This window comes from Staurois parvus, unplaced genomic scaffold, assembly GCF_062004578.1.
Source record: "Staurois parvus isolate SC_StPar_1 unplaced genomic scaffold, SC_StPar_1.0 ptg000747l, whole genome shotgun sequence".
Taxonomy (NCBI): Eukaryota; Metazoa; Chordata; class Amphibia; order Anura; family Ranidae; genus Staurois; species Staurois parvus.
The window spans coordinates 1370483-1395906 of record NW_028318543.1 but is presented as its reverse complement, the minus strand read 5'-3'; the positions used below and the strand labels follow the sequence as shown (position 1 = coordinate 1395906).

The 25424-nt window shown below is 48.0% G+C and overlaps 1 protein-coding gene across 1 annotated transcript in view; it reads right to left on the bottom strand.

The window, feature by feature from the left end:
• Window positions 1-24072, bottom strand: part of LOC149445074 (vomeronasal type-2 receptor 26-like) — an 83281-nt gene extending 59209 nt beyond the window's left edge. The window contains exons 1-2 of the mRNA XM_089654246.1: window positions 23818-24072; window positions 19591-20376 (exon numbers count right to left, since the gene is read on the bottom strand). Of these exons, the coding sequence (XP_089510372.1) occupies window positions 19591-20376; window positions 23818-24072 (1041 nt within the window). The remainder of the gene's footprint in view (window positions 1-19590; window positions 20377-23817) is intronic.
• Window positions 24073-25424: the final 1352 nt, after the last annotated feature.

Sequence of the window (25424 nt, the reverse complement as noted above, 5' to 3'; positions counted from 1 at the left end):
CTATGCATGTAGGCATTCTTCATCGTGAGGAAATCTCCTTCCTGGTCCTTCCTAAGTCTTCAAGTCCCATCATTCTGGGACTCCAATGGTTGAAGAAACATTCACCCTATCTTGACTGGAACTCTGGCCAAGTATTATTGTGGGAGTCACAATGCCATCAGACTTGTCTCCCTAAAGTGTGTCCTCCTAGGTCTGTACCCGTGGCTGAGGTCATCACCTCTCCGATACTCCCTTCGCACTATCAGGCCTTCCAAGATGTCTTCTGCAAGAAATCTGCTGACTCTCTGCTGCCTCACCGTCCCTATGATTGTACTATTGACCTTCAACCTGGGTCTTCTCCACCACGAGGTAAAGCTTACCCTCTCTCCATTGCTGAGACTCAAACCATGTCTAAATACATCCAGGAGAATCTGCAGAAAGGATTTATCCATAAGTTCAATTCTCCTGCTGGGGCTGGCTTCTTCTTTGTGGAGAAAAAAGATGGTACGCTATGACCCTGCATTGATTATAGAGGCATCGATGCTATCACCGTCAAGAATCGGTACCCTTTACCTCTGATTTCGGAACTCCTTGACAGACTCCGGTATGCTCAAATTTTCACAAAGACCTCCATGGAGCATACAATCTGGTTGGGATCCGTGAGGGTGATGAGTGGAAGACAGCTTTCAATACCAGAGACGGTTATTATGAATATCTAGTAATGCCCTTTGACTTGTGTAACGCTCAAGCCGTCTTCCAGAACTTCGTTAATGACATTTTTTCTGATATTCTGTATGTTTGTGTCATTGTCTATCTGGATGACATACTAATTTTTTCTCCAGATTTAGGAACTCATCATCCGCACGTGAGTACTGTTCTCCTACGTCTTCGGGACCACCGCCTGTATGAAAATTGAAGAAGTGTGTCTTCAAACAAACCCAGGTTCCTTTTCTAGGCTACATAGTCATGGATAAAGGGCTGCTTATGGATCCTGCCAAACTCCAAGTCATGTCCAACTGGCCTCAGCCCTCTGGGTTGAAAGCCACACAGCGCTTCTTGGAATTCACTAACTTCTATTGCCAGTTCATTCCTGACTATTCTTCGCTGGTGGCCCCAATCACTTCTTTGACTCAAAGGGTTCCAACACCAGAACCTGGCCTTCTGAGGCAGTCGACGCATTCCACAGACTAAAATCCGCCTTTCTCTCTGCTTCAATTCTCTTACGTCCGAACATTTTTCAGCCTCTTTTCTTGGAGGTAGATGCTTCATCTTTGGGAGCGGGGGCCATCCTTCTCCAAATGCATGATGGTAAGCTCCATCCTTGTGCCTTCTCTAAGAAGTTTTTGGATGCTGAAAATAATTACACCATTGGTGTTCAGGAATTGCCGGCGATAACGCTGGCACTGCAGAAATGGCAACATCTGCTGGAGGGATCTCCACATCGCATTTTGATTTATACGGATCATAAGAACCTCCACTATCACCAGTCCACCCGCCAATTGAATCCCAGACAAGCACGGTGGGCTCTCTTCTTTGCCAGATTTAATTTTGACATTACCTTCTGGCCCGGTTCCAAAAATGCCCATGCAGTTGCCTTGTCTAGATCATTTGACAGTGCTGACTCTGAGTGTCATATTGAACCGGAACCTATCATTTCTGCCAATCGGATCCTAGCCACCACTCATCTTAAGCCTAAATGTATCCCACCCGGAAAGACCTTTGTGGTTCCTACCCTTCATCCCAAGTTACTCAAATGGGCACATGACTCTAAACTTTCTGGACATCCTGGGGTACAACGCACCTGTGCCTTCCTGCAGTGTCATTACTGGTGGCCCTCACTGCAGAAGGATGTTGAAGAATATGTCCAGGCTTGCTCCATTTGTGTGCAATCTAAGTCCTCCACGTCTGCTCCAGCAGGTCTCCTTTTACCTCTACCAGTTCCAGATGAACCTTGGCGTTGCATTTCTATGGACTTTATCTTCAAACTACCCCCTTCTGCTGGTTTCACTGCTATCTGGGTGGTTGTGGACAGGTTTTCTAAACTGTGCCACCTAACTCCACTTCCGGGACTTCTTTCGGCCGTCACGTTGGCCTCCAACTTCATTAAGGAAATCTTTTGTCTTCACGGTATGCCTTCACACATCGTTTCTGATAGAGGGGTTCAATTTACAGCTCGCTTTTGGAGGGTTCTAGCCACGTCCTTCGGAGTCGAGTTGGACTTCTCTTCAGCCTTTCATCTGCAGTCTAATGGCCAAACCGAAAGGGTCAACCAGAATGGGGAACGCTATATGCGTGCCTTCATTTTGGCCCATCAGGATGATTGGGTAGACCTTCTACCATGGACAGAGTTTGCCCTTAATAACCATGCCAGTGCCCGTACTGGTGAGTCCCCTTTTTTCACAGTGTATGGTCATCATCCTTCGGTGCCATTTCCTGTTCCTATCTCTTCTACGGTACCCACGGCTGCAGATAAACAACGATCATTCAATTCCATCTGGGCAGAGGTTTCCAAGAATTTACATCTGGCAGCTTCGAAGTACAAAACGGCTGCAGATCGCCATCGCTGCGTGAGTCCCAAATTTTTCCTTGGTGACAAGGCTTGGCTCTATACCAAGAATATCCGTCTATGAGTACCCTCTATGAAATTTGCTCCTCATTTCATTGGTCTGTTTACCATCCTCCGCCAGGTCAATCTGTTGTTTTTAAACTTTGCCTCCCTTCACATCTGAGAATCCCTAATGTTTTCCATGTTTCTCTTCTGTGTGTTTCACATGTGTGTTTGTCTGTGCTCACCCGTAGGCGTCGTCTGCTATTCCCTGGGCTTTATGTCCTTCCCTTTCATCACTTCCTGGGCCGCCTCCTAGCTGGCTTGTCTATTTAAGACATGCTCAGTCAGGCCCACTTTGCCTGAGCAACATATTGTTGTCGGAGCTCCCTTGTGTTTCTACTGAGAATCCTTTATAGTCTATCTGTGTACCGACCCCGACTTCGTTCCTGACATTGCTAGTTTTCCACCTGTCCTGACCTCGGCTTGCCTACTGGATTTCCTGTGTCTACTCCCGTTGTACCCTGCTCCCGCTAGCGGACTCCTCTACCTCAACTGGGTGGAGCTGAGGGCCGCGATCTGGTCCCAGCTTGCTGCAAGTCCATCCCCACCATCAGGGGCCCCGGTGGACAAGCAGGTTGGGGCTTAGACTCCACACTCTTGGGAATCCCAAATTGTGGATCAAAGCGCTCACTACCACAGGTGCTGACAACATAGGCAGAGCAGAGTAGGACTGGCCATAGAGGGATTACTTTTACGCAGTTGGCAGCTTAAACATGTATTGCAATATGTGTGAACTAAATATCCCTATTTATTGCATAGTCTGCTTGAAAGGGTACATACCAGTGTGCAGAGGGCCCTTCAGAATTTCTAGTCTTAATGAAGGGGCACACCTGGGCACTGCCCATGACCCCAAGGTGCATGGGGCGCCCATGATCAGGCCCAAGACAAAGTGGGGTGGGCAGATGCTGTGTTGGGGGGGGGTGCACTGGCGATTTGGTCACTCATGCTGCTCTTCTTTGCCAGGTGTAACTGAAGAAGGAGCAACAGCTGGTTTCCGCTGGAGAGAAGATTCAGCTTTCTCCTCCCTCCTGCAGGGGGTGGCAGAGAATGGGCACTGAGACTGAGAACTCATCTTTGACGCAATCCGGGGATATGCCAATATAGATGATACAGTGCTGTAGAAAATGGTGGGATTGGGCACTTACCAGATGCGCATAAATAATTCCGCCACAGGAACTAAAAGTAGTGATGTGTGGTAGGTGTCTGTAGGGCACTTACCAGATGTGCATAGCTTATGCACATAAATAATTCCGCCACAGGAACTAAAAGTAGGTGTCTGTAGGTCATCCGTCTGGGAATGGGCAGCTCTGTGGTCAGTGGAAGATGTCTGCTTGGCTCCAGAGGTCTCCTTCAGAATGGATAGGGTCAGCCATCTGTTTACAGGGATTCCCTTCCTCTGGATACCGGTTCAGACTGGCTCTTCTCACAGGTTCTGCAGGCCTAAAGGCTCCATAAAGAAGCCATAAGAATAGTGCCCATAGTGTAGTATTTCCAAGATCAATAAATTTTATTTAAATCCAGAAAATGACACTTCAAGAAAAAACAGGTACACTGACCATCACTAAAGATGGCCGCCGGACCAGATCATGGCTCCGGCGGCGTGACGTCACAGCTTGTTGATTTCCTGAGGCCTTTTGTGCAACAGCACAAATCAACAAAGCTCTGACTGTTGTAGATAGGGGGATGGTATATACCTCAAGTATAATACAACCAGGTAAGTATCTCCAATATGAATATTTCTCATGATACACCTTATACTGCATTTGTGTAAAAAGGATATATGCAAACAATGAAAATTGTGCAAATCTAAAAATCTCTTGCATGTCCAAATAATAAAATATTATTATAAAAAGCCGGCAATAAAATGGGGGATATAAAGATCCATAATGAAATGAACGCCCAATAGAGTACATAGTTATATATAAAATTCAAAATATTGAAAAACAGATTAAAAATCCAATAACCTATGACATCCCAGTGGAAAATATTAAAATATATATCCTAGCAAGATAGACTAGGATAGAAATGAATTAAACCATTAATCATACAGTTGTAAAATATATATATAGTCCATATAAAAATATTTGTAATATCATAAAATGGTAAAAAGCTGCATATGAAAGATTATAAGATATCAAATAATATAGCCATAAAATGTAATATAAATAAAAATACCCGTGATTAAAAGCTAGACTCCATAAAACCAATAAGATTAGCTAGAACCAGAGTAATAAAATGAAAGGGGGACCCCAATAAATATATAAATAATTAACTATTATTAATAAAGTAGTTAATATCCACCTCTATATTGTGTCCCCTAGGGTATAAAGTGTCTCATTCGTATACCCATTTTGTTTCTAACTGCGAGACCGCACGTTTTTTGTATATGCCTCCCCAGTGCGGGGTCACAATATCGATCCCCACAAATCTGAGAGAGGTAGGGTCTCAATTGTGATGTAGCCTGAAATGCTTAGACAAGGAATGTTCTTTGAAACCCCGCTTAATGTTGTAGACATGTTCGTGAAGGCGGCCTCTCAGTCTCCTTGTTGTGCGTCCCACCTATTGCTTATTACAGGGACATGTGAGCATGTAGACCACATGTCTACTATGACAAGAAATACAATTCTTAATTTTGTAGGATCTGCCTGTGGTATTCGAGGCGAAGGATTCTATCTCACGTTTCCTTATACTATTACAGGTACAAATAACACACCTGCTGCAGGGATGAAACCCAGTAAGATTAGAGAACAATGAAACAGTCTAGTAATGCCCGTAGCGAAAAAAGGAAAAGAAAATTAGCGCAGGGCAGGCATGACTAGGCCTAGAGTGGGAAGGAGAATAGAAAGGGTTAATTATGTGCCAGGGGGTGTGGAAAAGTTTAGCTGGGGGTGCTGGTTGGTAGAGGGAGAGCGAGGGTGGGCTCTGCCGCACCTTAGGGTGGGGTGTCCCAGTGGGGGGGGGACATCATTCGGAGCTGGACGTTGGTGAGTGAGATTCCCTCCCGCCCTCCCTATTATAGGGAGTATTGTGTTCCTCTCGGGGGGAAAAGGGGGTTATTTCGGTCTTGGGTGGTTGTTGGTCTTGGAGGCGGTTCTTATCTTGGAGGTACAGATAATGGTGTGGGACCCATCGGTGGTATGGTGTGCCCGGGGACATTCCAGTTAACCAAGGTTTAACTGGAAGGTGGTGGTGCTGCACTGTGGACGGTATGGTTGTCTCCGAGCTGGTTGGTTGCGGCTGGAGGCCTTTGTGTAATATGGTTGTCCGCAGGTGCATTTCAGATCATTTTTGTGGGGTGCCTTCGAAGACCAACAACAACAACTCTGTATGTTTCTGTTATAAGGAATGGTTGGTGTTTAAATGTTTGTTAATAAAAGGCCATGTTGGCCATTTACTCCAAAATTGGTGTCATGGTTTTCTTTAAGTATAGCTAAGGGGGGGGGGGGGGATTTGGATGACCTATCTCTGGTGCTCTAGTCATGGGTGGGTCCACAATGTTAGCTGCCAAACGATGTCTGATGTCTGTCGCCTTACGAAAAATTATTTTGGGTTTCCCAGGTAGAATATTAGTAAGTGTCGGGTCCGTTTTAAGAATATCCCAGTTCTTTTTAATAATACTGCTTATTATTATTATTATTATACAGTATTTATAAAGCGCCAATAGTTCGCTCAGTGCTGTACATTACAAAGGGGGACAGAACATGTGACAGAACAATACCAATACAATGCAAAACATGAGGGGATCGAGGGCCCTGCTCTTTCGAGCTTACAATCTAGAATAGCCCTATGTTGTATAGAAAAAGTAGTTATAAAAGGACAAACAGCTTTTTATCATTCTATAATATTACAGATATTTTTATATGGACTATATATATATTTTACAACTGTATGATAAATTTTTTGATTCATTTCTATCCTGGTCTATCTTGCTAGGATATATATTTTATTATTTTCCACTGGGATGTCATAGGTTATTGGATTTTTAATCTGTTTTTCAATATTTTGAATTTTATATATAACTATGTACTCTATTGGGCGTTCATTTCATTATGGGTCTTTTTATCCCCCGTTTTATTGCCGGCTTTTTATAATAATATTTTATTATTTGGACATGCAAGAGATTTGCTCTTTTTTATATATAATTTTGGATTTGCACAATTTCCATTGTTTGCATATATCCTTTTTTACACCAATGCAGTATAAGGTGTATCATGAGAAATATTCATATTGGAGATACTTACCTGGTTGTATTATACTTGAGGTATTTACCATCCCCCTAATAGAAGTAACCTAGATCGGTTTACATTGTTTGTTTCTATACTAGTCTCCAGCAACAGGTTTAAGGGCTGATAGATCACGCTGCAATATGTATTTGATGATTTTAGCCGGTTCTCGGGTGTTTGATAAAGAGATTGACTGTATCAGAGTATATTTACTCTGCAGTCACTAAAAGACCCACGGTAAAATGGCACCAATGTGCTCGCGCATGCGCACTAGCCGCCCTTCGGCAAAATGGTGCTAATGTGCCCACGCATGCGCAGCGTATATAAACCTATCTACAACAGTCAGAGCTTTGTTGATTTTCCTCTGAAGACGTGCTGTTGCACGAAAGGCCTCAGGAAATCAACAAGCTGTGACGTCACGCCGCCGGAGCCATGAGCTGGTCCAGCGGCCATCTTTAGTGATGGTCAGTGTACCTGTGTTTTCATAAAGTGTCATTTTCTGGATTTAAATAAAATTTATTGATTTTGAAAATACTACACTATGGGCACTATTCTTATGGCTTCTTTATGGAGCCTTTAGGCCTGCAGAACCTGTGAGAAGAGCCAGTCTGAACCGGTATCCAGAGGAAGGGAATCCCTGTAAACAGATGGCTGACCCTATCCATCCTGAAGGAGACCTCTGGAGCCAAGCAGACATCTTCCATTGACCGCAGAGCTGCCCATTCCCAGACGGATGACCTACAGACACCTACCACACATCACTACTTTTAGTTCCTGTGGCGGAATTATTTATGCACATCTGGTAAGCGCCCAATCCCACCATTTTCTACAACACTGTATCATCTATATTGGCATATCCCCGGACTGATCATATGTTTATAGACTGATTTCACGTCGATTTACCCTAGCGCTGCACTTTATTATTTATTGTATTTTTAAGGTTTCATTTGGTTCCCTGAGTGTATCAGCTGCTTCACAGGAGGGCGCTCACTACCATTATCTTATACTGTCTTCATTGCAGATGGCTGTGAGTACAACAGTGAAGGGGGGCATAACGTTGATGTGTGGGGACATCTGATGTATGGGGATACTGTGATGGGGAGTATCTGCTATAAGGGGACAACTGTGGAGAGGGACCTCGGCTTTGTGGGGACACTGTGGTGGAGGATATCTGATGTATGGGGACACCTGATGTATGGGGCACTGTGATGGGGGAACCTGATGTAAGGGGGCACTGTGATGGGAACACCTGAGGTATGGGGAGGTTGTGAAGGGGACACCTGATGTAAGGGAAGATTGTAATGTGGAACCTGTTGTAAGGAGACACTGTGCCTCTACCCCTGATTTCTCAGTCAGGATCAATATCACCACTATCAACCCATCCCTGCATGCCAGAGTGCTAGGGGTAACCCTGGATCCTGAACTATCCTTTCAGGCCCACATTCAATCCCTGTCTCCAGAATATGCCCAGATTTAACCAATGATACCACAAAGCTACTAATTCACTCCCTGGTTATCTCTCGCCCTTGACTGCTGCAACTCCCTCCTCACTGGTTTACCTTTACATAGGCTATCCCACCTCCAGTCCATCATGGATGCTGCTGCCAGGCTCATCATCCACCTTACCAACCATTCAGTGTCTGCTACCCCTCTCTGCCAATCCCTCCACTGGCCTCCATTCAGTGTCTACTACCCCTCTCTGCCAATCTCTCCACTGGCCTCCATTCAGTGTCCTTCACCCCTCTCTGCCAATCCCTCCACTGGCCTCTACTCAGTGTCCTCCACCCCTCTCTGCCAATCCCTCCACTGACTTCCACTCTCCCAAGAAATAAAATTCAAAATACTGACAACGACTTACAAAGCCATCCACAGCTCTGCCCCGGCTACATCACCAACCTGGTCTCAAAATATCTACCAAACCACTCTCTTTGATCCTCCTAAGACCTTCTGCTCTCTAGTTCCTGTGTCACCTCCTCCCATGCTTGCCTCCAGGACTTCTCCAGAGCTTCTCCCATCCTAAGGAACTTCCTACCCCAATCTGTCCAACTAAATCCTAATCTATCCACCTTTAGACAGTCCCTGAAAACCTTTCTCTTTAAAGAAGCCTATCCTGCTTATAATTAGTAAACTGCCTTTTATTTCCTCTATCAGCCCATCCCCCACAGCTATTACCTTTTGTATCACTCAACCCTTCCTCCTAGATTGTAAGCTCTAATGAGCCGGGCCCTCTGATTCCTCTTGTACCAAATTGTATTGTAACTGGAATGTCTGACTTAATTTTGTAAAACGCTCAGCAAACTCTTAGCGTTATATAAATCCTGTATAATAATAATATAATATAATAATGGGGACACCTGATATATTAATTGGCTCCTGTCTAAATTGGCCCTAGTATGTGCATGTATGAATGTAAATTAGGGACCTTAGATTGTACGCCCCTCGGGGGCAGGGACTGATGTAAATGTACAATATATATGTAAAGTGCTGTGTAAATTGACAGCCCTATATAAGTACCTGAACTACATAAATAAATGTTTGGGAATACAGTGATGGGGACACATGATGTATGGGGAGATTGTGATGGGGACACATGATGTATGGGGAGATTGTGATGGGGACACATGATGTATGGGGAGATTGTGATGGGGACACATGATGTATGGGGAGATTGTGATGGGGACACATGATGTATGGGGAGATTGTGATGGGGACACATGATGTATGGGGAGATTGTGATGGGGACACATGATGTATGGGAATACTGTGATGGGGACACATGATGTATGGGGAGATTGTGATGGGGACACATGATGTATGGGGAGATTGTGATGGGGACACATGATGTATGGGGAGATTGTGATGGGGACACATGATGTATGGGGAGATTGTGATGGGGACACATGATGTATGGGGAGATTGTGATGGGGACACATGATGTATGGGGAGATTGTGATGGGGACACATGATGTATGGGAATACTGTGATGGGGACACATGATGTATGGGGAGATTGTGATGGGGACACATGATGTATGGGGAGATTGTGATGGGGACACATGATGTATGGGGAGATTGTGATGGGAACACATGATGTATGGGGAGATTGTGATGGGGACACATGATGTATGGGGAGATTGTGATGGGGACACATGATGTATGGGGAGATTGTGATGGGGACACATGATGTATGGGAATACTGTGATGGGGACACATGGTGTATGGGAATACTGTGATGGGAACACACGATGTATGGGGAGGTTGTGATGGGGACACATGATGTATGGGGAGATTGTGATGGGAACACACGATGTATGGGGAGATTGTGGTGAGGACACACGATGTATGGGGAGATTGTGGTGAGGACACACGATGTATGGGGAGATTGTGATGGGAACACACGATGTATGGGGAGATTGTGGTGAGGACACACGATGTATGGGGAGGTTGTGGTGGGGACACACGATGTATGGGGAGGTTGTGATGGGGACACACGATGTATGGGGAGGTTGTGATGGGGACACACGATGTATGGGGAGATTGTGATGGGGACACACGATGTATGGGGAGATTGTGGTGAGGACACACGATGTATGGGGAGATTGTGATGGGGACACACGATGTATGGGGAGATTGTGATGGGGACACACGATGTATGGGGAGATTGTGTTGAGGACACACGATGTATGGGGAGATTGTGATGGGGACACATGATGTATGGGAATACTGTGATGGGGACACACGATGTATGGGGAGATTGTGGTGAGGACACATGCTGTATGAGAATACTGTGATGGGGACACATGATGTATGGGGAGATTGTGATGGTGACACATGATGTATGGGGAGATTGTGATGGGGACACATGATGTATGGGGAGATTGTGGTGGGGACACCTGATGTATGGGAAGATTGTGATGGAGACATCTGATGAACAGTATATGGGCACTGTGATTTGGAAACCTGATGCAGGCTAGTAGGAGCCCAAGTTTCCCCTCTTTGCCCAGGGGCTCATGATACTATTAAGATGGCACTGGTGTAGGAGTGGGAGTAGATCCATGTGATTTTGTGTTATCATATATTGGAGACATCATTTTCTGTTTAATGTGAAGATTAAAAAAAAAATCTCAAGATTCGTAGAACATTTCATGATCTTCAGCCCAGCCAGTGAAGTCCATTGAAGGGCTTTCTTTGCCCACTTTAATTTACAGTAATTTAAAAGTAAAGGTTCCTCAGATCAGGATTCCCACACAGGGGTTCAGCTTCCACACAGCTATCAGAACAAAAACACAGCCCCTGGCTATAAGGGAGCTCACCTTGGACTACACGGCTCTCTAGACGCCTGGAGCTCAGACTCTCAATACAGAACACAATGGTGTTCACACGCTGCTACTGCGACAACTGGAACTGTGTTGTCCTGTTCCAAAGAGACAAACAGCACCCCAGCCTAGTGCATTATCCCAAGGATAGATGAATGTAAAAAGGATAAAACAGACTCCCAAACAATGTCTGTGAACAGCATGTCAGGCCACGGCCTCGTGGTATGATGGTAAGTCAGAACCAGAAGAATCAAATGCCAAGGGACACCATCCAGAATCCAGAAAGTGACTTTTGTGTTTCAAGGGTATACCCGTATCCTCAGAGCCAAATGATTTGGCTCTGAAGTAGAGGGTTTACCTTTGAAATGTGTAAGACACTTTTTGGACCTAGAACGACGTCCCTTTGGCATTTGATTCTTCTGGGTTTCACCCACCACTGTACCACGAGGCAATGGCCTGACATGCTGTTCACACACAATTTTTGTGATTTTTTTTTTCATCAAACTATTCGTGGGATAATGCACTAGGCTTGTGCCCTGTTTGTCTCTTTGCAGTTACTATTAAGACTATCCCAATCGTTTGAATGCAGCAAGGCTTTTTCATGTCCCCTGGTGCTGTATCTATGCAAATATATGAATACAGAAGAAACAAGAAGGCGCTTCTAGTTGCAATAAGTCCAAAATGCTTTAATAAAAATGATTAAAAACACACAAGACTGATAAATAAACAGGCTAATCGATAGTATATCTATGTGGGGCTCTTCTCACTGTATGTCAGCCTGCTGTGCTAGCCAGTAGCTGCAGCCCCCCCCCCCCCCCCAAGATGAGATGCCAAGATGGCCACTGCTCTTCCAGGAATGCTGGAATGCATGCTGGAGTGCAAACCGGAAGTGACATGGTTGTAGGGCGGCAACCCGTTTCACAGCATGTGTGGAATGCTCCTTCATAACAGAGCCCAGGGAGGAACGTTGACGTTTGGCAACTCAAACTTTCAGCACCCTCTGCAGATTTTCAATCGGATGAAGGTGTGGAGACTGGCTAGGCCACTCCAGGACCTTAATGTGCTTCTTCTTGAGCCGCTCCTTTGTTGCCTTGGCCGTGTGTTTTGGGTCATTGTCATGCTGGAACACCCATCCACGACCCATTTTCAATGCCCTGGCTGAGGGAAGAAGGTTCTCACCCAAGATTTGATGGCACATTGCCCCATCCATCATCCCTTTGATGCGGTGCAGTTGTTTTGTCCCCTTACCAGAAAAACACCTCCAAAACAGAATGTTACCACCACCATGTTTCACAGTTGGGATGGTGTTCTTGGGGTCATAGGCAGCATTCCTCCTCCAAACATGGAGAGTTGAGTTGATGCCAAAGAGCTGGATTTTGGTCTCATCTGACCACAACACTTCCCACCAGTCCTCCTCTGCATCATTCAGATGTTCAGTGGCAGACTTCAGACGGGCCTGGACATGTGCTTTCTTGAGCAGAGGGACCTTGGGGGCACTGCAGGATTTCAGTCCTTGTCGGCGTAGTGTGTTACCAATTGTTTTCTTGGTGACTGTGGTCCCAGCTGCCTGGAGATCATTGACAAGATCCTCACGTGTAGTTCTGGGATGATTCCTCACTGTTCTCATGATCATTGACACTCCACGAGGTGAGATCTTGCATGGTGCACCAGACCTAGGGAGACTGACACTTGTTTTGTGTTTCTTCCATTTGTGAATGATTGCACCAACTGTTGTCACCTTCTCACCAAGCCGATTGGCCATAGTTTGGTAGCCCAGTCCAGCCTTGTGTAGGCCTACAATCTTGTCCCTGACATCCTTGGACAGCTCTTTGGTCTTTGCCATGGTGGAGAGTTTGGAATCTGATGGTTTGATTGCTCCTGTGGACAGGTGTCTTTTATACAGGTAACAAAATGAGATTAGCAGCACTCCCTTTAAGAGGATGCTTCTAATCTCAGCTTGTTACCTGTATGAAAGACACCTGGGAGCCAGAAATCCTGCTGAATGATAGGGGATCAAATCCTTCTTTCTCTCATGAACATGCAGATCCGTCATCATTTGTTAGATGCATTTCTGCTGAATTTGTTGTTGTATTCTGTCTCTCAGTGTTACAATACACCGAACATTCCATTGTTAGACCGATCATTTCTGGGTGAGGGGCGAACATTCACCATCAGCAGGGGAGCAAATATGCATGACTAATGCACCATAGATAGGCTTGTCCACTCCGACTTCCACCTTTACTTAACCATACCACTCCACACCCCCTTAACCGACTAAACTTTACAAAAAACATGACAGCATTTTGGAGTAAATGGCCAACATGGCCTTTTATTAACAACTTCACATTTTACATACATCAACCGTTCCTTAACAGAAACCAAAGAATTGTTGTTGGTCTTCAAAGGCACCCACAAACGATCCAAAATGCACCTGCGGACAACCCTATACACCAGGCCTCCAGCCGCAACCAACCAGCTCGGAGACAACCATACCGTCCGCAGTGCAGCACCACCACCTTCCAGTTAAACCTTGGTTAACTGGGAATATCCACCGGGCCCCCCATACCACGGATGGGGTCCCACACCATTGTTTTACCTTCCAAGATGAGAACCGCCTCCAAAGACCAACAACCGCCACAGCACGCTGGGTAAGCCCTTACCCATGCGTGCCACGCCACAAACGAACCGCCCGTAGTATGCCGTCCTGCAGCTCCAGGGCCCACAAATCCGTGCCCACCACATTCAAATGCACTCCATCACTGCGAAGATACCGCCAAGTATCCACCTCCAACTCCACATGCCGGACCACCAACCCTCCATTGCGACTAAAAAAGCGCCCCACCTCCCGGTTGACCTTAATCCTGGCCTTGTTGAGCCGCTCCACCGACCGCGCCAAGCGCCAAGAAGTGCGGGCGACCATGTCAGACCACACCACCACCATCCCCGGAAACTCCCGCCGCAACTGAAGAAAATCCAGCTTGACATCGCGAACCAGCTCCCGCATGGACCTACCCCCCAAATCGTTGCCACCCGCGTGAATCACCAACACATCCGGTGGCCTATCCAGCCGCGCAAAACTCCACACCTCAGGCACGACACGACTCCACAACATGCCCGGCACGCCTAACCAGCGGACACAAACCTCCCTTCTATCGAACCCCAGCTGCCTGCCATTGGGCCGAACATTAGCCCGCCTGGCCCCCCAAAACACATACGAGTGACCCAGGATCCACACCAGGCACACCTCTCCACCTGAAAGAAAAGAAACAATACCGCCAGAACAATACAGCACATGGACAGAACCGCAACTACCACCCACAACCCAAACAAACCAAAACACAGGACCGCCCACTATGCCCTCAACAAATGCGGCCGAACGTACAGGCGAAATCTCTGGGAATCCCACCGACCAATGCGCTTCACCACAGCATCCGACAGCCCCCACCTGGCCGCCTCCGTAGCAGCCCCGATCCGAAACGAGTGCGAAGCATACAAAGACGCATCCAAACCAGCAGCCGTCAAACACCGGCGAAAAACAGCCACAAATTGAAAACGCGTTAAAGGGGATCCATCAATGTGCAGGAAAAAGGACCCCCGCCCCCCAGGGCGACGGGACAAAAATTCCCGAACCGCCCGAACCGGGCACACCAGGGAACCCGGAAGAGCGAAAAAACGCACCTTCGCACCCCTGCCCAATTGATCCGTCTTAGACCGACGGACAAGCACCTCCACCCAATCACCGGAGCACACAACCTCCTCCACCAACAACCCCCCAAGAACCGACTTGGACGGACTAACGAGCTCCCCAATCCGCAACGCCCCAAAAAAGGCCACCGCAAAGGCAGCCCGAAATAAAACCACCTCAAAATCCGAAGAACACACAGCCCGCAAATGCTCAAACAAAGACCCCAACAACTCGAACGACACCGGATGACGAGAATCCCTACAACGATGAGCCCTCCGATAACCCCGCAGAGCCATGCGAACCCAAAAATCCTTAGTGAAATCCCGACACCCTTGTAACTGAAAGAAAAATGCCAATCCTGCCAGTCGGCGATCCACCGCGGACGCCGACACCCCCCTCTCCAAACTCCGCGCCAAGAAGTACAACACTGCCACACGCACCTCCGGCCCCCAGGGATCAATAGCGGCCAAGCGCAACAGATCCAACCACTCCCGCCAGACCGCAGAGTAAGCGGACCAAGTCGCCTCACTCACCGACCGCCGGATCCAGCCCGCAACGACTCCAAGGCAATCTCCCACAGCCAGTCGGGACAAGGAACCCTGTGTTGCTCCGCCGCCGGCGCCAACTCTCGGAATTTTGTCCCACTGAAAACGAGACAAAGCGTCAGCTAAGGTGTTGTCCACCCCAGGGAGATGTACCGCATGGAGAAAAACATTCAGCTGCAAGCAACGCAACACCAAGTGGCGAAGCAGGGCCACCACCGGTCGGGAAGAAGCCGAGACCCTATTGATGACCTGAACCACCCCCAAATTGTCACAGTGAAAACGCACCTTCTGATTCCGAAAATTTTCCCCCCAAACCTCAAACGCCAACACCACTGGAAAAAGCTCCAACAGCGCCAAGTTACTGAGAAAACCCGCCTCCCGCCAGGAAGCCGGCCACGAGGCCGCACTCCACCGACCCTGGAAAAAGGCCCCGTATCCCGCAGAAGCCGCCGCGTCCGTGAACAGTTCCAAGTCAAAATTACTAACCGGGCCAGACATCCAAAGTGCCCGCCCGTTGAAAGAATCCAAAAAGGTGTGGCACAACTGCAAATCCTCCCGATGCTCCCGAGTCAGCCTAATGAAATGAAAAGGGGAGGCAATGCCCGCCGTCGCCGCCGCCAACCGGCAGCAGAACACCCGACCCATCGGCAGGATCCGACAAGCGAAATTAAGTTTTCCCAACCAGGACTGCAAGGGCCGCAGCTGAATTTTTCGCTTCCCCTGAACCGCGCAAATTTCACCCTGGAGGGCCAACAGCTTCTCCGCAGGCAGCCGGCACTCCATTGCGCCAGAATCCAAAATGATGCCTAAGAAAGTCATCACCGAAGCCGGACCTTCCGTCTTATCAGCCGCCAAAGGAATCCCGAAACGTTCAGCAACGTGCTGCAACGTAGCAAGCAAGACCGTGCACACCCCTGAAGCCGGCGGACCCACGCAGAGAAAATCATCCAAATAATGGATGACCGAATTCACCCCCGAAACATCCCGAACCACCCACTCCACGAACGAACTGAACTTTTCAAACAACGCACAAGAGATAGAACACCCCATGGGCAAAGACCGATCAACATAAAACACGCCCTGCCAACGGCAACCCAAAAAACGAAAACTATCCGGATGAACCGGCAACAGCCGGAACGCCGACTCAATGTCGGACTTCGCCATGAGTGCACCGCGCCCATACCGACGAACCCAGAACACTGCCGCATCAAAGGACGTGTAAGACACCAAACACGACTGCGGATCTATAGCGTCATTCACCGACCCCCCCTTAGGGAAGGAGAGGTGGTGAATTAACCGAAATGCGTTCGGCTCTTTCTTAGGCACCACCCCCAAGGGAGAAACTACCAGATCCGCAAACGGAGCACAAGCAAACGGACCACCCATACGACCTAACCCCACTTCCTTCCGCAACTTAGCCGAAACCACCTCAGCATGCTGCAAGGCCGAACGCAAATTCCGAGCTAATGGGGGGACCAAAGTCAAAGTACAGGGGATGCGAAAACCCTCCGAAAAACCTGCCGCCAGCAGGACCGCCGCAGCCCGATCAAGATACCTATTTAAGAAAGGCCCCATCCTTTCCACTCGCACCGGCGTCGTCCCTCTTACCCGCAGGCTCTCCGGGAGGGCCTCTACCCCGCCTGAAGCAGCGCGAGAAAAGGTGGGATCCACCGCACCCGGAACACTCGTGCCTAAACCGGCAGGACCCGCCAAAACGACAAGTGCCCTCCTGGAACTGCCAGCAAAAACCCCTACGCTTGGCGGCCGATTGTCCCGGGGAAAACGAACCACCGGCCCCGCCCTGAAAAAACGGACCAGGGGGCCTTGGCGGCGCCATGAGCCGCATCCAGAGGCCAATGTCCTTATGGTCCCAACGCAACGACGGGCGAACTGCTCGCCGCTGCCTAAACTGCTCATCATACCGAAGCCACGCAGACCCGCCGTAAACCCTGTGAGCCTCACCAATGGCATCCAGGTAACAGAACAACGCCGAGCAATGTTCCGGAGCTTTTTCCCCAATGACACTGGCCATGATTGCGAAAGCCTGCAACCAATTCGCAAAAGTACGGGGGATAAGCCGAAAACGCCGCTGCTCCGCATCCTCCCGTCTACCGTCATCAACCTGGGACCCATCGAACGGAAAACGCTCCAAAGGCAAGAGCGTGAATATGTCCACATACTCCCCGTTCCAAATTTGTTCCCGTACGTCCGACTGCAAATGCGCACCCAAGGGGCCCTCAAAACACACATACACTTCCCCCTTCGCAGAGTCCGCCACGCCGACAGGTCCGGACACCCCTGAACCGTCCCCCAAAACCACAGAAGGAACCGCAGAGCCCATAACCCCAGACTCCGCGGTAACCACCCCCATCCCAGAACTAAGCGGAGAAGAAACCCCCAGGCCCTGCACCACCCCGCTGTCCCGTCCAGGAACCGCGAGCCCGTCCCCACCGGCCGGCGGGAGCCACGCAGAAGCAGGCCCAGGGGTCCCAACACCGCCCCACTCCAGCCTCCGCAGCAAGTCCCGCAAAACGGAAATCACCTCCCCAAGACCCCCACCTAAACCGGACAGGGGAACGCCGCCAACGAACGCCGCCGAGGCCGCACCCACCGTATCGGCCCGACCGCCCCCCAGCAGATCCCGCAACGCAGAAGAAAGGGAGACAGACACAGGAACAGGTAACTCACCAGGCTGCCCAGGAGACGCCCCATCAGCCGCGCGCTCTCGCTCCACCGATGAAGAGCGGCGAGCCGTCGCCCCCGCATTGGGTTCCGACAGCTCGCCCTCCGACCTCTCGTCCACTGCTCGACGTCCGGATGGCCTCCCGGTCCCAGGAGCCACGGGTCCCTCAGGGCTGTGCCGCTCCAGACTCCGCCTCTGGGCACCAGCCACGCCTGTCGCCATCCCTGGGCTCTGTCCTGCAGCACTCCCAGCTGCACTCCGCCCAGCGCCGCACCTCTTCTTCCGTCGTCCTGGAGCCCCAGCTCCCAACTGTCCAGGGGGCCCACCAGCCGCATCAGGGGACAGCCCGGCAGCCGCAGCCGAACGCCTCCCACGCTGAGCTCCCTCCCTGACAGACCCCCTGCCAGCGGAGGAGCCGGGACCAGCGCTCACTCTGCCTCCTCTGTGCCGTGCAGGTGGGGGGGAGGGGCTACCTTGTGAAACCCCGCCCCCGAGCTCCCTCTATGTCCTCCTTGCCATGCAGGCGGGGGGGAGGGGCCACCCAGCGAAACCCCGCCCCCCGAGCTCCTTCCGGTTTCTCCTTGCCGTGCGGACGGGGGTGAGGGGCCACTCAGAGAAACCCCGCCCGCCAAGCTCCCCTTGCGCACTCCTCGCCGTGCGGGCGGGGGAGAGGGGCCACGCAGAGAAACCCCGCCCGCCGATCTCCCTCTGTTTCCTCCTTGCAGTGCGGGCGGGGGGGAGGGGCCACTCAGTGAAACCCCGCCCGCCGAGCTCCCTCTGTGTTCTCCTCGCCGTGCGGGCGGGGGGGAGGAGCCACGCAGAGAAACCCTGCCCGCCGAGCACCGCCATCGCCGGGGATTCCTCCCGGCACCGCCGCTAGCAGAGGCAAGTAAGCGCCCTGCCAGCGGGGCCGGAGGGTCCCGAGGGGGGCTCCCATTGCGGCGCCGAGCTCCAACAGGGGTCGGGGCCGGACTAAAGCGCTCCGGAGGCCTAGACCTCCGAGCACGTGGGCGCACCCACCCCCCTGCAGCTGGTGCCAAGCCCGGGTCTCCCAACAGCTCAGAGACCCGGCCCTGCAACCAGCCCGTCCCTCTTTCCTCCGCAGCCACCCGCAGCTGCCCCAAAAGGTCCTCCATACCGCACCGGTCTGAAAGGGGGAAAATATAACAGCTCACATGAAGCTCCGGTCCACGCACCACGCTCTGGTCCCCCAAGCTCTCAAGCTCTGTTCCTTGCCACGTCCAGCTCCACTGACGCCCCTTCCGCAGAACCCCCCACCCTAAGGTACCACAAACCCCTCCTACACTCCACATCTGGCCAATGCTATAATTCCCCAATCAATCCCCACCCCCTGGAGCTAAATTTAACCCTTTCCGTTCCCTACACCACTCTGGGCCTAGTCATGTATGCCCTGCGCTATTTCCATTCTTCCCTATTCGCTACGGGCATTTCTTTTCCTTCACTGTAGCTGTCCATCTCACCTAAATGACATAATTACTTGTATTTTGTAATATAGGATCCTAGTAAGATACACACGTATTATCCAACTTACTCTGTGCTGTAATCCATTTTGTTCAGATTTCTTTTTCTTCATGTACATTTCGTGTAGAGCGTGGGCCAGAACATTTACAGCCATCATCACACAGGCAGTTAGAGTTGTATAACGATAAAATATTGATGACAAATCTATTGGCTTTGTACAAGGTTTTGCGGGAATATGATACCATGATCGGTAAATGTCATTTTTGTGTGAGTTTGGGGAAAGGCAGTGATACCCATAAATCCAAAAATCTTCCATTATTGGGTCGGTTAGGCAGTCAGAGATGTTGGCACCATCACCATAAATCATATTGTCATATTCTCCTTTTGGTTGCCATATAAATATGAAGCTGCAGTTGAGTGTTGTGTAGTCAAAGGAAAGCATACTTCTTAATTTATTCCATGATTGTGGGAGAATAAATGTGATATTTGTTATAACAGAATGTATAGGAGAAGATAAAGAAAAAAAGTTTCTTGTAAAAGTTCCACATATTATGACAACCTTAGCTGATGATTCACTAACAGTTCTCCTTTTCTGATTATAAGTGGCTTCATCTGAAGTGAGTTGAATAATGTAATCTGTGCAGATCCCATGTAGTCTCATCATCTTACTCAGTTCTTGGGACTCATCATCACCGCTGCCAATCCCTGATGATATTATTCCAACCCAGTTCCACCCAAAATGCTGCAAAAGTTTAATAATAGCTGTATAACGAGCCCCATCATCTGGTGTCATACGGAATAAAGTTGGAAAGGTTTTTCCATCACTCAGGCGACGGTCAGTGACTCGATAATTGATCTAGATGAAATGTTGGGAAATATTTTATTGGGTTGTTATTATTGGAACACTTTACATTGTTTCTGTGAATGCAGGACTTTCCTTATTCTCAATATGACAACATTCAGCACTTTATCTGCCATAGTCCTAATCTCGGTAATCAGAGACTTCTGGGAAGTGTAAGCTGACAGTAAAACTTTTCTACATCGTTAAGCTGAGGTCAAACTACAGGATCCATGAGCGATCACTAAGGGGCCGGGGCATTTCAAAGAAAAAGCCTGGGAAGACAGTGGGGAGTTGAGGAGAGATTTTGGAAGGTGAGGGTGCATGTGATAGCTCCAGACCAGACCGGACTGGACCAGAGCAAGCACAGCTTCTGGAGGAACTGGACAGATTACTGGGAAGAAGAGCATCAGGTGACAGAGGCCACCTCTAGGAAACCTGTTAGATGCAGAAACATGAGAGTTGCTGCCATCATAGCCACATCTTAAGTCGAAGGGGGCCCCCTACTGCCAGACCCCCATTGACTCTACTGATCACCACCCAAGGATTGGATGAGAGGGTTCCTGGCAAACATATCATCATAGTCAGTTATAATCAGCTTGCTACCAATCAGGTTCTTCAAGTTTCAGACTGCCATCCTTCATTCTGCCATCGTGATCTCTTCTTGTAGGTTGCCACTGTCATTAATTAATGTTATTTCCTTAACCTGTCAGTGTTCATAAAGTTTTGCAAAACACTGCTTGTTGGTTGCCGAACCAAATGAACCCCTTGCTCCCTGCTAGGCAAAGTGTGCTTCTGTAAGCCGTGTACCGGGGTGGGCTCCCCAGGATACAGTGAAGTCACGAACGAGGAAAGTAATCCCAACACCAGCTTTTGCCACAACAGAATTTTACTTGGAGGTGGCAAATAAACACAACCACAAATGCTGGGAACATACAACAAATTTACATACACCCAGCCCACAGGCTGAGACCCTTGTGCTGCACAGCACGGCGCCTCCTGATGGATGAAGGTAGAAAGTGTAGTAACTTACCTACTGGGGGCACAACTAAGCTGCCACACCTTACCTGTTATTACCCTACAGAGCAGGAATCAGTGTATGGGTGTACGGTATGGGCTAGCCTGCGGTGCAGCACAACAGCTTACAATCTTACACAAATCTACAGTATTCCCCCTCCCATAACTGCTCCTGTAGCACGTGCCTGAGTATTCCTTCTGAGCAAAACGCAGTCTGGCTTGAGTTTGTAGGATTTTATCAGCTCTCCAATGTGAAATGTCACTTTAAGTTGTGGAGTCCTTCCAATAATCAGTAACAACACTTGTGGCCTGACACAAACAGAGACCCTAACTAACTATAGGCCTGGACTCAGTCTCTAGGCGCCAACACTGAAATGAGGTGCGTGCACGATCTTACCGACCCGGGTCTGCTTTGCATCCACATGGAGATCATATCCCCCTTATGTATTATACATGGAGATCATATCCCCCCTTATGTATTATACATGGTGATCATATCCCCCCTTATGTATTATACATGGAGATCATATCTCCCCTTATGTATTATACATGGAGATCATATCTCATCTTATGTATTATACATGGAGATCATATCCCCTCTTATGTATTATACATGGAGATCATATCCCCCTTATGTATTATACATGGAGATCATATCCCCCCTTATGTATTATACATGGAGATCATATCTCATCTTATGTATTATACATGGAGATCATATCCCCCCTTATGTATTATACATGGAGATCATATCCCCCCTTATGTATTATACATGGAGATCATATCCCCCCTTATGTATTATACATGGAGATCATATCACCCCTTATGTATTATACATGGAGATCATATCCCCCCTTATGTATTATACATGGAGATCATATCCCCCTTATGTATTATACATGGAGATCATATCCCCCCCTTATGTATTATACATGGAGATCATATCCCCCCTTATGTATTATACATGGAGATCATATCCCCCTTATGTATTATACATGGAGATCATATCCCCCTTATGTATTATACATGGAGATCATATCCCCCCTTATGTATTATACATGGAGATCATATCCCCCCTTATGTATTATACATGGAGATCATATCCCCCCCTTATGTATTATACATGGAGATCATATCCCCCCTTATGTATTATACATGGAGATCATATCCCCCCCCTTATGTATTATACATGGTGATCATATCCCCCCTTATGTATTATACATGGTGATCATATCCCCCCTTATGTATTATGCATGGAGATCATATCCCCCTTATGTATTATAAATGGAGATCATATCCCCCCTTATGTATTATACATGGAGATCATATCCCCCCTTATGTATTATACATGGAGATCATATCCCCCCTTATGTATTATACATGGAGATCATATCCCCCCCCCTTATGTATTATACATGGTGATCATATCCCCCCTTATGTATTATGCATGGAGATCATATCCCCCTTATGTATTATAAATGGAGATCATATCCCCCCTTATGTATTATACATGGAGATCATATCCCCCCTTATGTATTATACATGGAGATCATATCCCCCTTATGTATTATACATGGAGATCATATCCCCCCTTATGTATTATACATGGAGATCATATCCCCCTTATGTATTATACATGGAGATCATATCCCCCCTTATGTATTATACATGGAGATCATATCCCCCCTTATGTATTATACATGGAGAAATCTTAATGCTGTCACTTGATTGGTTACATTTTGCTATATTTATATCATTTTACTATTTCTTTTTACTGTATTGATGTGCTGGCTTCTACTTCACCTTCTTGGATCTGTGATCCCTCTATTTCTGTCCTCCCATTCCTATATGTAGACTGAAAGGAATTCTCAGTGTGGGATGGACTCTGTTTAAAGCCACCATCCATGAATGGTGAGATTCCAGATTGGAAGTAATGGTGGCACCTGGTGAAAGACGTCACTGACTACTCTACCTTGTTAAATGATTTCCTGTACAGATCCTCCACACACAATACAATAATGTTGGCAGATGTCCAGATACATTCACTTCTGATCAGTTTAGAAGCAACTACTTAAAGGAGACTTAACAAATGACACAACTTCATTTCTTACAGCTTCTGGTTGTTGAGCTAATATTCTGGGCATTAGATCCAAAACCCAGAAGACAACTCCAGGAACCTACCAAAGGGACATGGTGAGCCACCTGGATTGCTCTCTCATTCAAGCATTGAACCTGGTTAGTAATATGGTGGAATTTGGGGACAATGATCACTGAATAACTTCCCCAACAATGTTCTATATACCTGGAATATTCAGATTTCTGTTCATTCTGATCTGCACTCATTCTAGAAAAGTAAATCTACAAAAGTTCCACCTAGAATGTAGAGAGCCATCCATTGAACTCACCATGTTACATACATAATTTATTGCAGTGATCACTTACCTGTGTATACCGATACAGACTAAGTAACTGGGCCAATGCATAATTTGAATGGAAACCACTGTCACCAATAAAACCGGCCACTTCTCCATGTTCCTTACAGTAATAGTTGGGAGCTTCCTTCTCTCCAGACAATATCTTTATGGCATATCCCAAAGTTTTCTTTGCATCATTACAAGTACTAAATATACGATAGCCCAGGGTGACATTGGGCAGAAGATCGGGGTCCATGTTAATCTCCTCGATAATAAAGATCATCGCTAAGACGCTTCTGTATTCTTCTAAGTCAACTCTACAAGATATTGAGAGGTTTTCAAACTACACAAAATGGTGAGTTCTGAGATTACAGTTTAGCCACAGCCCATAAAACTAAGACTCTCACAGGAAAAAAATGATTTAAATGGTAATTGCAGACAACATACATTACAAACAATGAACTGCTGTTGGTAAACGGTAACTCCATTTTGAAAGTGCTGTAATGCAGTACCCCAGGGGTGCAAGGACACAAAGGGGGAGAAGTGAGTAACGATGGAAGAGGTTTGCAGAAGGTGCAGAGGGGAGCAGTACTGAAAACAGACTGCAGGGGTGCTAAAGTGCGCACGTTTGGAAGAGGGTGGATGAGGCACAGAAGTGAGCAGTTCTGGATCAGAAGGGCAGGGTGCAGGAAAGAAAAGTGTTGAAAGAGAGTGACAAAAAGGTGAGAATTAAATCTCAATGCAGCCATGCATAGCTGAAACTTCATCCGATACAGCAGGGACCGGCCAAATTTCCATCCATGTATGGGCAGGCTGGTTGTACAGAAATCGATCTACGGTAAATCTGTTCAGTTTTTCCCATCAATAAGTGCTGGATGTGAGAGAAGGAGAGAAGCACCTCTAAGTGCAATATATCTCTTTATTCAGGTATATATCTAGGAACACTCACATAGATAAGGTAAGTATAAGCATAGAACCCATGGTTGGTGTAACCATCAGTAAGGTGGGTATCCAGGGTGAGAGCTGTCATCTGTGTGGGTTATGGAGAAGTCAGCGTGCCGCTGGAGCAGCGTGGTGGCTGGAGGGGAACAGTTGTGAGGCCGGCGTGCACGTCCTCCCTCAGAGCCAGGTAGAACTCACAGTGGAATGCAGCAGCGGCATGGCCGTGATGACGTCAGATACCCAAGTTTCACTGTGATGCGTTTCAGAGCATGCGCTGGCCAGGAAAGGCGGAAGTGCGCTCCTTTGTCAACCTTACTGATGGTTACACCAATCACGGTTTTTATACTTATACTTGCCTTATCTATGTGAGTGTTCCTACCTATATACCTGAATAAAGAGATATACTGCACTTAGAGGTGCTTCTCTCACTTACAGAGTCTGCTACAGTCTATTGGGAAGCCTTGCCCTCAGTGCTACACGGACCCCCTACCCCCACACTCATCTTCCTCATACAGCCATAACCACCACCATTACCCCATACCAGGATCACCCAGGACTTCTAGCAGTGCTTGCGCTGATCACACCCCCCCTCATTTCTTAATAAGTGCCCCGTATGGCCTGCGTTATGTCTAAAGTAGACAGCGAGAGACAGTGAGACATTTCATATAACCCCCCCCCCCCCCACTAGATTAC